The sequence below is a fragment of the Corvus brachyrhynchos genome, unplaced genomic scaffold (genome assembly GCF_000691975.1).
Source record: "Corvus brachyrhynchos isolate BGI_N302 unplaced genomic scaffold, ASM69197v1 scaffold90, whole genome shotgun sequence".
Classification (NCBI taxonomy): domain Eukaryota; kingdom Metazoa; phylum Chordata; class Aves; order Passeriformes; family Corvidae; genus Corvus; species Corvus brachyrhynchos.
The window spans coordinates 4288378-4304783 of NW_008236932.1; the positions used below are offsets into that span (position 1 = coordinate 4288378).

The 16406-nt window shown below is 41.5% G+C and overlaps 1 protein-coding gene across 2 annotated transcripts in view; it reads right to left on the reverse strand.

Annotated features, from left to right (window-relative positions):
- Positions 1-16406, reverse strand: part of SNX30 (sorting nexin family member 30) — a 67262-nt gene that overhangs the window by 18159 nt on the left and 32697 nt on the right. Inside the window, exons 6-9 of one of the 2 annotated variants that reach the window (XM_017728328.1) lie at positions 15347-15546; positions 9739-9825; positions 3339-3491; positions 1-1185 (exon numbers count right to left, since the gene is read on the reverse strand). The exon at positions 1-1185 is cut by the window's left edge and continues 3778 nt beyond it. In XM_017728328.1, coding sequence (XP_017583817.1) covers positions 1126-1185; positions 3339-3491; positions 9739-9825; positions 15347-15546 — 500 coding nt within the window. In that variant the 3' untranslated portion in view covers positions 1-1125. The remainder of the gene's footprint in view (positions 1186-3338; positions 3492-9738; positions 9826-15346; positions 15547-16406) is intronic. The other variant, XM_017728329.1, reaches the window with a different exon arrangement.

The window sequence follows — 16406 nt, forward strand, 5'->3', positions numbered from 1 at the left end:
GCCCGTGTTGGTCAGCAGAGACAGATTTGAACACTAGGTGTACCTCATAGGGTACCCATCTATCCCCCACCAAACCATTTAAGGCAGCTTTCACACACTGATGCTTGGTGGAAGGAAGCATTTACACCTTTTGGCTTCTGGCTGCTGCAAAGAAAGCGTGAGGAGAGAAAGCAGAGTTCTACTTTTACTACATTTACATCTTAGGTGACCAAGCCTAAAGTAGCTCTAGTAAAACCCATTATTCAAAGCATGGTGCAAGAGACCTCCACCACGCAACTTCCGGAGCTAGCTTTGGGAAAATTAAAGACTCATACTTCCTCCCCCATTCCCACAGCCCTTGAAAGGCCGCTGTCCAACTCATTCCCACAGCTAGGCTGGTTTTGATCCCCAAGTCAGTCACAAGTACACTTCAGTCAACTGACATTATTTCATAATCACCAAGGTAAACAAAGATACTCAGTATGAACCAACAGCATGCCACACTCACAAAAACCACAGTTCATGCTTGCATCACCGCCTATCTGTGGCTGGTGTTGGTATGGTCTGTCTAGAACCAGCCCGACTCCCAGATGGAAAAGTCTCCAGAGACCATTTCATCCAGAGGGAGCACATGGGCAGTAGCAAAACAGAAAATATTCTTTTGCAGCCTTTTCCTGTCCATTCCAAAAAAAAAAAAAAAAAGGGACAAGGATTGGTTAGGGAGTACTGTATCATAGAAATAATTATTGGGGGGTATTTTTAAGCAACAAAACAGAATGGTAATAAAGATGTCATTTGGCACCTTGCAGTAGAGTTTTATTTTCATCTTTTTAGTGTTCCACTCATTAGTTCCTTCCAGACTAGAGAGGTAAATTTTATCAAGATCCCCATGCACTTTCACTATGAACCCCAATCACTCCACAGGATAAAGAAGGAACCATTCAAGATAACTCAAAAAGATGAAACATACCCCAGTTTAAACACAAAAATTGAGGAAAAAAAATTCAAATAGGCTGGAACAGATACTCTGAAAAACTAAGTGCAGCTGTCATTTCAGTTAACTTAACAAAAAGAGTTCTCCATACAGTTCCAGTATGACTAGTGGTACTGAGCATAGAAGTGCTAGACTGTCCATGAAGGTACTTCTTATTTGGTCTCTGGCTTGTCTTGCAGTAGTGGTATAATTGACTCCCACGCCGTAAGGCACTGAAGAAAGAAAGAAAGATTGATTTAAAAAATTGATTTTATATTGGTTCATGAAACTTCTGACCAACCCTTCTAGACCAATAGCATACAAGTAGAAGAAAAGTTATGTGGGTCTTTACAGATGATTACAGAAGGGGGAAAAAAACCCAGGATCTCAAACAGCAAGTAAGTGTTAGAATAGCTGCACCTTCCAAACAAATTCAACAAATTTAAGTTTTCCAAAGTCACCAGCTGGCCCAAGCCATTAAAAGTCATCAGAACACCCAGGATTTCCAAATACTAACCTGGATTTTTCTAAACTGAAGAATACCACAGCTTTCAGCTAGGCAGACAACCTGTTTTGAGTAGAAATTTACATCTTTGTGGTGTGACTGTGGGTGAACACTGATTTGGACAAAATGGCAGCTATTACAGACTATCTCCAGCAAACGTATTTGAGAGAAAACACGCCTTTAGGGAAGTTAGTTTTGAGACACAGTGTATTCCAGTACAACTCTGGGACTTGACTCCAGAAAAACTGGTAGTGCCTGATATAGTAAACTGTAAGTGGAGTGTAGCTTCTGGGTTATTAGAAATCCACCCTGGGCTTTGGAGTCATTTTCCTGGACACATACACTTACTACTACAGTACTTGTACTGTGTCTTTCAAACACATAGAGCCCAGAAGTAAAAACTGGGCAAATAAAGACTGTGGAATCCAAATTATTAAATGCTGAAAATGGGCAAACTCATCAGCAGCTCTTATATCAACAAGTCACTGTTGACAGACGTCTTCCTTCTAACTTTGCTGACTGTACTGCAGATAAATAGAGTACTTCTAGGTGTGTACCCTGAAGTGACTGGACACTTTCTTACCAAAAAAGCTTCCTTGCTAAAAGCAAAACTAATGTACAGTGTACAGATCTAACTATCAATTGCAGAGGCACTGCTGGATGTTCAGTGGAGTCTCTAACATCCCCCTCCACAGCAGCCTTAGAAGAGAAACCAGGATGAAGGAAGTTCTGTGTGAGTAGTTATGAACAAGACAGACATTGGAAGGGGAAAGGGTACTGCATACTAATATTACACAGAGAGGTAACCTAGCACAGGAAACAGCTTATAAAGTAGATGTAGAAAAATGAACAGACAAGATGAAGTATGTTTACTAGGCTGTGCATAAGCATAGTAGTTCTAGTAGTGTTTAATATTTAATATACCTAAATGGGGCTTATGAGACAGCTGAAGGAGGACTTTTTACAAGGGCTTGTGGTGATAAGACAAGGGACAATTGCTTTAAACTGGAAGAGGGCAGGTTTAGATTAGATAATTAGGAAGGAATTCTTTACTATTAGGATGAGGAAACACTGGAATAGCTTGCCCAGAGAAGCTGTGGAAGCTCCATCTCTGGAAGTGTTTTAGGTTCATGCTGGATGGGGCTCTGAACCACCTACTCTAGTGAAAGGCATCCCTGCCTCTGGCAGGAGGTTGAAACTTAGATGACTTCTAAGGTCCCTTCCAAACCATTCTGTGATCCTATGGTATCAACCACCTCATTGGGCTGCACTTCTCTAGCACGATGGAAAACTAGACTGGAAGCATATGCAGTTAAATGTCAAGGTCCTTTTAATTAAAAATAAAAAAATCTGACACCAAACCTCAGGTACACATGCACCAACTGAAAGAGGGCAGAGGCTAGGTATTTTCAGGACTAGTACACAAGGGACAGAACTATGCACAAAGGGACAGAGATCAGAATAATTTATATGTAACAGGTGTAATCTATATATGAGTCCGTGGACTTGCATTAACTCACATAGTTTGATTCAGAAAAGGCAGAATCAAGAGATTTTTCTACTCTGGTAAGTTTGCTAAAATACGCAATTCTGGGGTTTTTTTCACCACCACTGCTGCTGCTCGGTAATTTGTTCAATTCAAGAGTGCAAAACAGACAAGCATACATGATAAAATGCTGTTAGAGTGTTTGCAAAAGTCCACTAGTCTCACAGAGATCACTTGAGCATGACTTGCAACTCATCAGTTGTTGACAAAGAGCAGCTTTAGATGTCTAATATTCTTGTCTTCAAGACAGTGTGAAGATTTCCTGAAGAATTATCACCACTTCAGAGGAAAACAAACTACTTTACTCCTACCAGTGTTCCAACAGTGACATATACCTTCTCGTAGTACTGGATGTTTTTATCTGCCATGCCCATGAGTAGCTGCCTAAAGTCTTGTCTTTTGTTGTTCTGCCATCTCTCCATATCTGCTTTCAGGTCAGCATTGAAACATTCTACTCGGTCTTGACATTTCTCAACATCTGTGGGTACCTGCAGCAAAAGAAATGAAGATTAAAACTGTCACTAAGAGTGCTAGATTGCTGAATTAGCTCAAACCTTACTGAGCAAAATTACAGAAGACAGGGTTAAGTTCACAATCCAACAGTTATCCTGAATCAACTCACCTATGGTTGCAGGGAAAAAGCCACAGTTCTGAACTAGAGAGGATATGAGATTGCTTCATTTGCTCTTTGCTGTTTGAGGTGGTGAATGCTTGTGCTTGTCCATCTCCATGCCTGATATAGAGGCAGATGGAGGAAGCATTTGCTAAAGGCACAGGAAAACCATTTGGTGTAAGTGCTGGTACCGAGGCTCAGTTCCTAGTGCTCAAACTGAGCAGCTTTGCTCCACAGCAAACTTTCCTCCTTCCCATTTACAGCTGCAGTAGGAATTTCCTGATTTACACCAGCATGTACATAACAACAAACATTTAGGTTTATCAAAAAAGCTGAATAAGAGATCTCAGTATTGATAGCTGCAGAATAAAATTTCTAAATCCTCAGTTTCCAGCTTCCACTTTGAACCTTACAGGCCTCCTGAACAAAATTTAACTGCAGAGCACTTGTGATCATCACTATGGGATGGGCTCATGAACCTTTAGGCTCAACACTGGACACATTACCATGTAAAAGCAATGAATGACATCTTGAAGGACAGCCCACTGAGCAAGCTGAGGTAGAGATTTAAATGGATTTTTGACAGTAGTCACTGGCTCAAGGTACATACACTTTAGACCAACTAAGTTGGTGTTATTTGTTTATGTTTTAACTAATATAATGTATACTACCAAGCAGATACAGGAATAATTTACAAGTGTTTCCTCAAGCAGGAAAGCCAAACTCCTTTCTCTCCCTTCTCATTGCTGCATGGTCCACACACAGGAATCCTGTAAGGACATGTAGACTAAGCCCACGACCTCAGAAGAGGAAACTCCTGAATCCCGGTACCAAAGCAAGAAGTGAACTTTTGCTCTGGAAGCTGTGACCTGCACAAAGGCAAAATGCAGAATGAAGAACATTTGAAGAACTTTGTGGTGGCTCCCCTCGTATTTGATTTCAGTAAATTGAACATGTGGCACCAACAGCCGTCCTTAAATCAGCCCAGTTTTCCTCATAATCCATAGCCAGGGCAAAGTCCCTCTCAGAGGATGCATAATTCACTGCTGCCCAGTTACCTCTGTATAGTTTCTGTGGTGTTTGTTTCTTCTCTTAAGTGGCACCAGCACAATAAAGGAAGCACTGAGATCTTGTTTCTATGCTCAGTAATGGACCATGCATTATACAGGTTCCTGTATACCTTTACCAGGTTCTAAATCTTGCAATAAACATAGGTGTTAAAACATCATGGCTTTTTCAGGTATACATTGAAAAATGAAAAGGTAATATGTGTAACCCTAAAGACACAAACATTCCCATGTGAGCTGTATCGAAGAATTCCATTTCTCTCTGAGGGGCATGAAAGAAGGAAGAGGATGAACAGACTAGATAAGAAGCTTTCCACGGACAGCTACAGGAAGTTAGATGTGTGCTCCTATCTTGCAGTTCGGCAAGGTACTCAATTTAGGCAGAAACACACCAACTGTGTTTCTTGTCCAGGACCTGGATTAGGGCTGATCACTGAAGTATTACTCAGAGAAGGTCTTACATCTGTTCTCCAATATACCAACCTGTTCGAGATGCAGGAGCTCTTCATACTCATGGGTTTTGAGTCCCCCTTTATTCACACAACTGAATTTACACTACAGGCAGCTTGGAGGTTCAGTAGATACTCTTTTTCCCCTACTATGTCTGAGCACTGTACTTACGGCTACAGAATTCACTCTGCTACAACTCCAGGTGAAGTTCCCTCATAGGCTTCAGACAAGAACGACCAAGACAGTGACTGGAAGGTTTAGGGGATGCTCCCCTCTAGGCATGTATGCCTTGCATCAGAAGTACTCTGCTACCTTAATGGGAAAGGCTAGGCTATCAAGAGAAATATTTATGAAGTCTGGAAGCAAAACCATGTAAGATTTCCAAATCCAATTAACTTAGCTTCTAAGCACTCATCAGCTTCCTGCTTCTTCTGCCAGGATCTGAAACCACAAGGAAGCTATACAAAAATCTGTTCTTTCTCACAGAAAGTTCTCTGGCTGGTCAGGCTGAGAGGGCGGTATGAGTTTAGAGTTACAGGGATAAATCAGTGATCAGCAGATGCATCACATGTGCTCTCATTAAGGAACAACAACAACTAACTCCAACTACGTCTCCAGAGGCATCATGAAAGCTGTATCTGCACATGCTGCAGTACTATTTAGAAGTGCAAATGCCTTTCCTTACAAAACTGCAGCTTCCTACAACGTAATTTACAACTGTCATGGGCTAGCAGGCATAGTCCCGGAAGGGATGTCCTTGCTAAGGGGTGCTTACAGTTTCCTCTGGGACCTGATAGAACCTATCAGCGGCCAGTTTGAATATGGACAATTCTCTAAGCCACTTAAAGTTGTGACCACCTCTGTGATCCACACTTAAGAACAGACAAACCCCCTCCCCCCCCAAGCTCTCTCTCGTGCGATAAGAAACATTCAACATTCCAGCTGCAAAGCTGCAAGGCCGAGGTGAGATTAACCCTTTTTATTGCTGTGAAGAGCTGAAAACCTGAGGGAAGAGAGAGAGGAGATGCTTAAAGCTGAAATTCTGTTGTGAAGCTATGATATATCAGAGTATCCTGTTGTAATTTCATGAAGATATGGGGGGTGGAGTGTTCAACTCGTGAGCAAAAGCACCTGCGCTGAGATAGGCAGATGCTGACGCAGCTGTAATTTCATGAGGAGTTTGGACAGGGAGAGATGAACCAGATGAGGACTTTTGCTCCAAACGGGAAAGGAGAAAACCTCAGTCCCTAGAGATGAACCAGATGAGGACTTTTGCTCCAAATGGGAAAGGAGAAAACCTCAGTTCCTAGAGATGCTCCCAGAGATAGTCCTAACGATGAAGATGATGAAGACCCTTTGCTCCCAGGGAAGGAGAAGGGCCTCTGTTTTTGTTTCTGAACGGCTCAACCTTAAAATTGTACCCCAAAAAACTTCAAGAGTGGACCCTCGAAAGCAGTTGCGGGAAAAGCTGCAAGTCGGGGGAAAGGACTCACACGCAGGCAGAGAGACTCCTCTTCCTAAATGGACTGAACAATATTTGGAAGTGGGCGGCTGTCTCACTGTGATACTGTTTTCATAACATGAGCAAGAAGAGACTTCTCTTTCTAAATGGACTGAACAAGGTTATTATGGAAGTGGTAAACAGACTGAACATCTGAAGGGTTGTCTTTTTACATTGTCAGTGGGAGAAGGGAGGAAGGTGGGGGGAGGAGGAGAGTTCTGAAGGTGGTATAATTTTTTTTTCTTCCTTTTTTTAGGTCTGTTAATAAATTTCTTTATATTCTTTCAAGTTTGGTGCCTGCTTTGCGTTTCTCCTAATTCTTATCTCACAGAAGATAAACAGTAATGAGTATTTTGGGCCAAACCACTACAACAACTCAGTAGTTAAGACAAAATTTTAAGTTAATTAACAGCTTTTAAGCACTTTATATCAGTGCAAAGTCAATGCACAGAGATATTACGTGTTTATCATCAAATCTGGGCCTAAATTGAAACATCTATGCTGATGCTTTTATCTGCTTTTACAAGTGGAGATGCTAAATATTAGCTAGCAACTAAGAACCAGGAAGAAAGTAGATTGGATTTGGGGGGAAGTTGCTACTTCCTTACTGGTATCTGCTCTCAGCTACCTGATAAGCTTAAAAGCCCCTCAAGCCACAAAACCAGTGACAACTGGTTCAAACTCTAACACATTCTTAAACGGCCCAGGACTATTTTAATGAGTCACTTTCAACTGATAAGAGATGTATATGCAAGCAAGAACTGAGCATAAAATTGTATATATATGGTAAGAAGTTCTGCATGTACATTTAATCCTTTTCATGCTGATTCTGTTCCCTTAAAAAGCTAAGCTTGCCTAACATCTGTAATTTAGTGTGGTCAGTTACAGATGGTGTGTCCACTTTAAAACTCCTCTATATCATCATTACCAAGTAATAAATGGTCCCAAAGCAGAAAAAATCCAGCATTAATTAGACAACTAGTCTTTGCATATGATACTTCTACCTTCCTAGTTCTCGGGAAACAGTTATCTGTTACGAGGCTTTTTTTTTTCCCTGTAAATATATATGGCCACCTTCTACTTCAAGTTCTGCACTGCCATGTTTACTGTTCCCATAGATCACCACACTTCAAAGCCTTGAGGAAGAGAGAATAAAACAGGTCATCAGAAGCCAACTTCATCTCACCAAAATGAAACCACACCCTCAGTGTGCTGGTTGGATTATTGCAAAATCAGCTCCAGCATGGGTCAGAAATGGGTGAGAGGCATTTCACCACTGCACTCGTTAGAAACTGAAAGGCTGCAGACTCCACATGAACACCATGCTGCTATTGGTAAACACCACCCGCATTGCTTTTGTGTAAGCTTCAGCACTCTGAGCAGTACCTGCTGACAGACAGTCACAGTAGCCCTACAAGCATTCTGCATTCATAGGCCTGAGCTCTAAGCAGATGATCTCACTGCCAGAACAATCTAATGGCCTGGTGAGCTCTGTGATCCCAGGCTGGACGTGCACAGGAGGCCCAGAATGCCCTCCAGTGAGAGATCAAGTAGTGCTAGGCCTTCCTTTCATGATCTAAACATAGGCCTTTGTTCTCTTAAGGTTTTGTTTGGGGTCTTTTTACATAATTTCTACCAAATCAGTAAATATGCCACAAGGCACACAAATGCCATCCCACAACTGCAGCACATGACCCTCTGCCTGCTTTTAGCTTCCTGCAAGTCATAGTTGGGAGACCTCAATGAATGTAAGATATGCTGCTAGGCACAGCTCTGAGGTATCAGCTCCAGCTGGAAAGGTTCTGAAAACCCCAGAGATAGTATTTTGTGAACATGCAAGGAGTTCTATACAGTTTGTTCAACTTCATCTTGTAAATGACACAAACTAGTTTTGTTACAAAAAGGTACAAGGAGTTGCCAAAAAATATGCTTATACTCTGGCGAGGAGATGTAAGTATTCAAAAAATTTGCAAGATTTAAATGCTATACTTTACACAATAATCCCACTGAAATATGAGATCCAAAGGCCTTTTAACAGGTGAGAGATCAGCAAAATTCATCAGTTTCACTGCATCAAGATCTTGGTAAAGTCAAATGCCTAAAAACCTCAACTGGCTTGCTGGATGTGCTAGATTTAGTTCTGTCCATCCCAGATACAACTGTTAGAATACCTGTTTATTCAAAGCTACACTGAGGAACTAGAGTACATACCACACCAGAGAGCAGAGGGGCAGGCAGTAGACCCAAATACAAGAGCACCACAAAATACCTAGTACACCACTATTTGTAGCTCATTATACACAAAATATCAGAAAAACACTTTTGCATTTCTATGCTCTTGTTCTCTTCAGCTTCTCAGGTTCAAAATATTATGTGAACCTCCTGTACAGTGAACCTTATTGTACAGTAGCCATAACACTGGAAAGCCATCCATTAATTATTAACACAAATAAAAGGGGAACCAAAAACCTCCAAGAAGAGGAAGGGAACAAACCCTGTTGCCATCATCATTAGAGGTGCAGTGATTTAAGAAAAGGCTCTTGCACTCTGTTTCATGCAGAAGCAGGTGGCAGCATGTCAGTTCACAGCTTTGCCTTTGCATGGAGCCCAGCCAAAACCTGTCACCCAGTGACACATGCCATCTCTGTTCAGCATCACACAGGTAGACCTCCCTAGCAGAAAGGGCAAAATATGGAGTATTCCACAGCCAAAACTGGTGTCCTGCCACAATACAGCTCCACAGTGCCAGGGATAGGACCTTAACTCAGCTAGCTGACATCCTGCTGAGTCACCAGGGACTGTTCTAGCACTGCTTCAGTCCCTATCACTGCACAGTCCAACTGCCTGCTGGCTGTTTTTGAAGTGTTAGAGTCATTCTGCTCTGAACTGTGGAAGATCACTAGTACAGAAGTTGCTAGACAAGTTACATATACCCATACTTGGGTCTTTATTTCACACCAGCTTACAAATTTCTGTTCTACCCGAAACTGCTTATACTGCAAAGAAAACACAAGACCCAGAAAAAAGCAAGTTCTGCTTCCCCATTCTTCTCAGGAAGTAGTGTAAGTGCAAACTAGTTTTGTAGAGCAATTTTAAGTGCTAACCTTTGGACGATCTTCTCTTTTCAAGGCTACTGCTTCCAGTTTTGCTTCATACTCGGCTTGAACTTGGTCTCTCTTCTTCAACACATTCTATGGGCAAGAGAAAAGACAGCTGTGAAAGGGATCCTCTTGTTCCTTCCCCCGGCCTGCAAGAAACACTAAAGTGACATATCTTCAGTGCCAATTCAGCCCAAAGTCAGACTTTCAGATTTACTTTGTTCTATTTTACAGCATTCAGGGAGTAGCTTTTAATAACAAAGAGCACTTGCTCTCCAATAGCTGGCAGGGTCAGATAAAATTCAGCATTTGGACAACCTGGACGCTGTCATGAAACCATTAATATAACCCTGACTACGTAAATTTAATTCATCAGTTGACCTATTATTGCCATGAAAAGGATATAAACAAAAGCATCAAAGCTGACAAGGACTAATGTAAAGTTTCTGATATCCTCAAGCAGCAGACAGACAACAGCATTGGCTAAGAAACAGGAATACCACCACAGAAGGTATTACAGCTCCCTTTTCACTTGCAAAGACTCTTCAGAATCCTTTAAAGCAAGCTGTCACGTCCTGGTGTTAACGTAAGCCTTTATTTTAGATCAGTTTGCAGGGTTTGGTTGTTGGTTTAATTAAAAAAAAAAAGAAAATTATGAAAAGCACAATTTACATGAAAAGCATTGGACTGCCTGAGAGAGCTTCTCAAGCAGTAAACATTTTCTTGACAGAGTATTCACAAAACAGACAGCCAAAGATGCCACCCTTGGCTTCTATTACATCCACAAAGAGCTTCACTAAGGTTATACCACAGTCTTACAATTTGAAAACAATCACAGGAATTAGTCTTTATAAGAATGTCGTACTAAAACATAAGCAGTTTTGTGTCTGTAAGAGCAGGAAACTTACCTGTTCAGGTTTCACAAAGAAACAACTAGTATTTTTTAATTACTCAATTGATGCAAAGTAATTATTAAAAATGCTCAGAGGGAAGTCAGCCAACACTCACTGTAAATCTGAAATTCTCTTGCAGCTAACTTGGCTTTGAGTCTTCCCTTCTGCCACCTAGAAGGAATTGCCCCATTAGGACCTGAAGTGATAACTAGTCATTTTAACAGTTCCAGACAAGGCTAGTAACACAGGACTAGTCATGTGCACTGCTGCCTACAGAATTATGTTTTTAAAAGAGTAGCTCCTCAGAGCTCTAACAGCCAGTCCAGCCTAGATCTAACTGAGGACATAAAAGTCCCGTATCTACTAATCATCATCGTTTCCCCTCCTCCTTCTTAAGCCAAGAGAAGGTCAACAGTTCAGTTGCTCTAGACTAGAGATGTTGCCATCAACAGTCTTATAAACTTCAATCCACGATAAATGGGAATGGCACCTGATCCACAAAGCTGCTATTAGATTAGTCAATAAAAAAGGGCAAACCTGAAAAGTTCACCTTCAACAGCTTAACTCTCTCTTTTGTCCCACAAGCAAGCATGCCATTGGTTGTGTTTGCTTGACAAACACAACATCCCCCCGTTCTTTTTGGAATCTATGCAACTATGTGGGATGGCCTTTAAGTGATTGAGGTTACCAATGCAACTAAAGTCTGAGAGATTTAATAGGTATTTCTAGTTTGCACTGCCTCTTGAACCTCAGCCAACTGAAATTTCTTCTGTGAAAAACAACTGTCTCCAGCAATTGCATTTTGCCTTTAGAAGCCTGGAGTTAGGGCAGGAAGCTGAATCTATACCAGGACTAGCCAATGATTAACAGTTATTGGCAAACTGGATTCAAAGAACAGGTGTCTTAATTCCCCTGAAGTGCTCAAGTCCACCTACTGTGGACTATTAACAATGAGCTTGTGAATACAGTTTTAAGTATCCGGTAATGGCTGACTTGTAAGTGATGGGAAGAATACTGCCCTCCCTTCCACTTGTCCCGTATTTTCCTCTGGCACCTCCAGGGAATCTCCTCTCAGTTCCAGATCGATGCCTTGATGCTTTAGCAGCAACTATGAAAAGCTCTGCATCAAATATCCTCAAAATTACCACAGACCATGCAATACTAGTTAAGGTCTCACTTAGAGAGAGAAAAAATTTTTTAAAAGTTGGAAGAAAACAAACACCAAACAGAAACAACTCAACCAGCACACCTCAGTTATTTCAGGTCAGAACTAAACCAGTGGTGTCTGAACACTGAAGACTTAGCTTGGTTTCAGCAACACAGTTCCTTCTCCATTTTGTATTTAGTTGAAAGGTTCTACCTTGGCCTATACACAGCTTCAGTTTGCTATCAGCCTCCTATCTCAAATTTCAATTTTGATCCTATTTGCACACCACAGCTTCCTACTGTGACTAAATGTCACAAAAGGATCTCTAGTTACTCATGCCCCTAAAGACACAGTTAACTATTAATGTGGTGCTTGCTTTGAACACGCATTAAAAGTAATATCTAAGGACATCCCTGAGGATCACATCATTTGATAAGCCTTTCCAGCAATGTTAAGCATACAGAAGTCGTATAACATCCTAATACCTGCACTGAATAATGTATAGGAGAGTTTGTCCTCTGCACATGCCTACCTGGGCAATGCCAGTGTACATCAGCAAATGGGGTACCACATGTTTGCTGACATGGGCCCTACTGCACCAGGAATGGAGACATAACCGTGCCATGTCATGGAAACCATGGAAGAGACCTCAACGATTATCTCGTCCAACCTTTCTTGGCAAAAGCACACTCTAGACAATATGGATCCTGTCCAGCTGGATCTTAAATATGTCCAGTGTTGGGGAATCTACCACTTCCCTGGGGACATAATTCCAAAGGTTGATTGTTCTCTTGTGAAAATTCTCCTCGTGTTCAACAAAAATGTCCCCAAGAATAATATGCACTGATTATCCCTGTTTTTCCAAGGGTCTCCTTGTGAAAAGGGAGCTTCCGTCATATTTGTAGTCAATCCTTAAATACTGGTACATGGTGATATGATAAGCCTTCCCTCAAGGTTGAACATACCCAGCTCTCCCAGCCTTTCCTCACACAGCAGGCTTCTCAGTCCCTTGACCGTCTTTGTGGTTCTTTTCCGGACTCTATTCAGCTTTTCCACATGTCCACATATTTTTTTGTGCAGCAGGGATAAAAACTGAACACATTTGTGGCCTAACAAGTGCTGAGCAGAGTGAGTAATTTGGAAAAGGTCTCTCCTGGACGCTTCAAGCACATGTTTTAACTCAAGGCCACAACACCAGCTTCTGCCCTGTTCTGCAAATCTTTCAAACAAACCCAGAGACTAGGCTTCCCTCAAACCAGCTAATATTCTGTTCAACCAGAACTATTGGGCTTTGCCTCCATACGTGCAGTTCGGCTCTTGCCCTCAGCTACAACCATGCTCCTGAAGACATCAAGGCCTCTTCATCTCGGAACAGTGACGATAATCTGGCAGTTCTTACCTGAGGGCCATTCAGCCAGCTACAGACTGCTCTACTGATCATGTTCCCATACCTACACCAGCAGTACAGTGTGCAGCAAAGAAGCTAATCGAGGTTGCACTGAACTCCTAGTACCTGAAGACTTACCGTCCATCAAGCACCCTGTGCAAAAGATGTGCTCTAAAAGACCCAAACAGACTTTCATCTCACAGGTAGTCCTCACAGCAGCTGATGAAGAGGAATGCACTGCAAGGAAAGAGGATGCCCCTTTCAACAGAAAGCCTCCTGCACTCCAAGTGTAACCTCCTTACTAACCTTGGTTACTTCCTTGGTGTTATGGATTCTGCAAAAACAGTTCAGTAGCCAGTTCAGAAACAGCAATAGGCTGATGTTTCCTAGCAGAAGAAGACTGCACTTTGTAGAACCTAAGAGTTCAGTTTTGCTATTTGAGAGGTAAGGAAAATATGAACAGTCTTGGCTAACAGTAGTTTTTGGTTTTAATTTTCAAATTTTAGACTGAGTAAAGCATCTCAGTAAGATGCCCAAGCCAGACACTGAACAGCATAATCCTTTAGAACACTAGAAAGTCAAGTCCACAGTTTAAAAAGCTCAAGCTAAAAAGCAAGGGTTTCTTTGGCTGAAGAAGTGCGTTAGACAGTTAAGTAACTGTTGGCTTGAGACAGTGCCATTATAAAAGGGTTCTAAAAGGCCAAAAGGAAGCTTAGGTGCAAGTCTGTAATGCCGCTCTGCCTGTGGTAAGTGGTGATTATCTGCCTAGAGTAACTCTTCAGCTAAAGAAACCCTTGCTTTTTAGCTCAAAAAAAATTTCCCCTGCTATATTTGTGAAGAGCACCTCTCACAACTCGGTTTGCCTCTTCAGATGCCATCTTTGGTAGGCATTTTTAGCATCAAAAGCCAGACATTCTGAGTTAAAGTATTTAATCACTAGCCTCATGTTTATCTGTAAGCACACTCCATCTACCTCCACTTCCTACAGTCCAAACATCCTGAGACAAGGCCTCCTACAGCTCACTGTGTTCAAGTAATACTTTACTATTAATAAACTTCCGTAAAGAAAACACACTTCATTCATGCTGGGGTCAAATCCATGGTGACAAAAGCAAAGAATATACTCAGGGAATTAGTGTAAAGTCACCTGCAAGAATACTTTAGCCACACAGGAGATGCACAACTCCTGAAGTTGGGAAAAGACATCTACAAGTAAGTGTTTCAATTCTCAGTTTGAGAACCATAGGATGAGATTAAGAATGACTATCATGTTCAGACTGTAAGTTTATAATGGGCTGTTAGATCTGTAAAGGAGTGTGTATCATAGCCTTGTAGCAGTTGTTCCAAGTGGAAAGTGTTCAGAAGGAACTTGTCTGTAAGTCCCTTATAGAGGGACTGCTAATACGTACTACGCCATAGGCGTGTAGTGAAAAGCTCCGATGGATGAACCAAAGTCCTTGATATAATATTTTAGTGAAGTTTACTCAGTAGTTCTTCTCCCCATTAGATGTGATTGATTACCAATACTCCTTAACTTCAAGAGAATAAAACCCACATTAAAGTAGCTTTTATAACATCTGCGTAAACAGTAAAACACCAGGTTCTTAGAGAGATTAAGAGTCACAGAATACCATCTTTACGCAGTTACTTGGTATGCAGAACTTAACAACAGACACATCATGCCTAGGGTATGGGGATGACAGAGGAAGCCGTGCCTGTCATTTGGACACATGGTTCTAAAACAAGGCACCCAACTCTGCTACATACAAGTGACAGAAATTACTGTGCTATTATTCCTGTAGGACCAGGCACTGACCCTGTCATGAAGAGCTGAAGCACAACTGGTTTCAAATCTCAAAGAAAGATTCTAGGCAGCCACAAGATGTCTCCAATAGAGTACCACCTGCCACACCAATGAAGGGGCAACTCCGCAACACGTTGTGTACACCCTACAACACTAACCCTAGCTTGACTGAAGAGCAGACCAGACAGATACTGCTACCCATGCAGTACCCAGCTATTAAACATACCTAGTTTTGTTTTGACTGTGAAAATATCCTCCTACTTAATGTATTATTTACTTCCCCACTTTTCCCACTACCATCATTTCTCACTGTTAAAAAGAACAAACTCGCTAATTCTAGGCAAACACAATGACAGCACTTTCTGCCACAGGGCTCTCTTTACCTTCATTGACTCAGCATACAATATGTATTCCCTAAGCACAGGCAGGAAGTCTTCTGTCATGTCCTCACTGAGTTCTTCAAGAGCTGTGCAGCAATTCCCAATACAGGCAGACACTCCTTCCAGTGGCTCTGACAGCTCAACCTCCAGCCCTCCCCAGGTTGAATAAACAGGCCCATATTCTCGTAGTTCCACCAAGTATTCTGCAAGAGGCAGATGGAAAATTAGATTAACAGAGTAAGAGCAAGACACAAAGATGTGCAAACACAAAACAGGAGAAATTATGCACCAAGTCTGAGTAACATTAATCCCCACAGGGAGCCAAGATTTGTGTTGTGTTAGCATTTTTAAAGAGACGGAGCTCTACGGCTGCAGAGGTGACAGGTTCAAGTTGCCTATTTCTTAACTTACCATTCCTACAGACTTCCAATACAAAGACTCTTGCACCTTTGCAGTAGCCAGTTAGTTTTTTAAACATACGTAAGACTTAACTCCACTAAGACAGGCCTGTAAAGCTTGTCTTCATCTAGGAATTCCATTTTTACTCCTCCAGGTGGAATGTGACGCAGTCCAGTGCCTTAATTGTGTCTCCCCTGATGGAGAACGCTTTTTAGAGTCTTTGCCAGGAGTCAGAGACGAATGGGACTTTTAGCCTTCTCTTTCTTCTGTCGTTGTTTATTAAGTCTTATCAGCGAAATACAAGCCACTGTCGTGACCCAGACATAGCGTGAAGTAGAGAATGCAAGAAAAGCCAAATTATCAAGATAGCACAGCCTTTTTAAAGGTAAATTAACCAATAAAAACTTAAAATGAAAGATATTTTCACTTTTCTACCGATGTCTAGTAAATTTTCTTGTCACGCAGACAGGAACTGCGGAATTCTTTATCCAATCATTCCAAACTACTTCTACTGCAGAACATGGAGTAGTAGAAGAAGAAGAAGAAGGTCTGGAGAACAACAACAATCCTCCATTTTGATGTTTTTTGCTTTTATCTACTTACTGCATTAATAAACCCAAAACCTCTAAATTTTTCACCCTGTGATAATTTTACATAATATTCT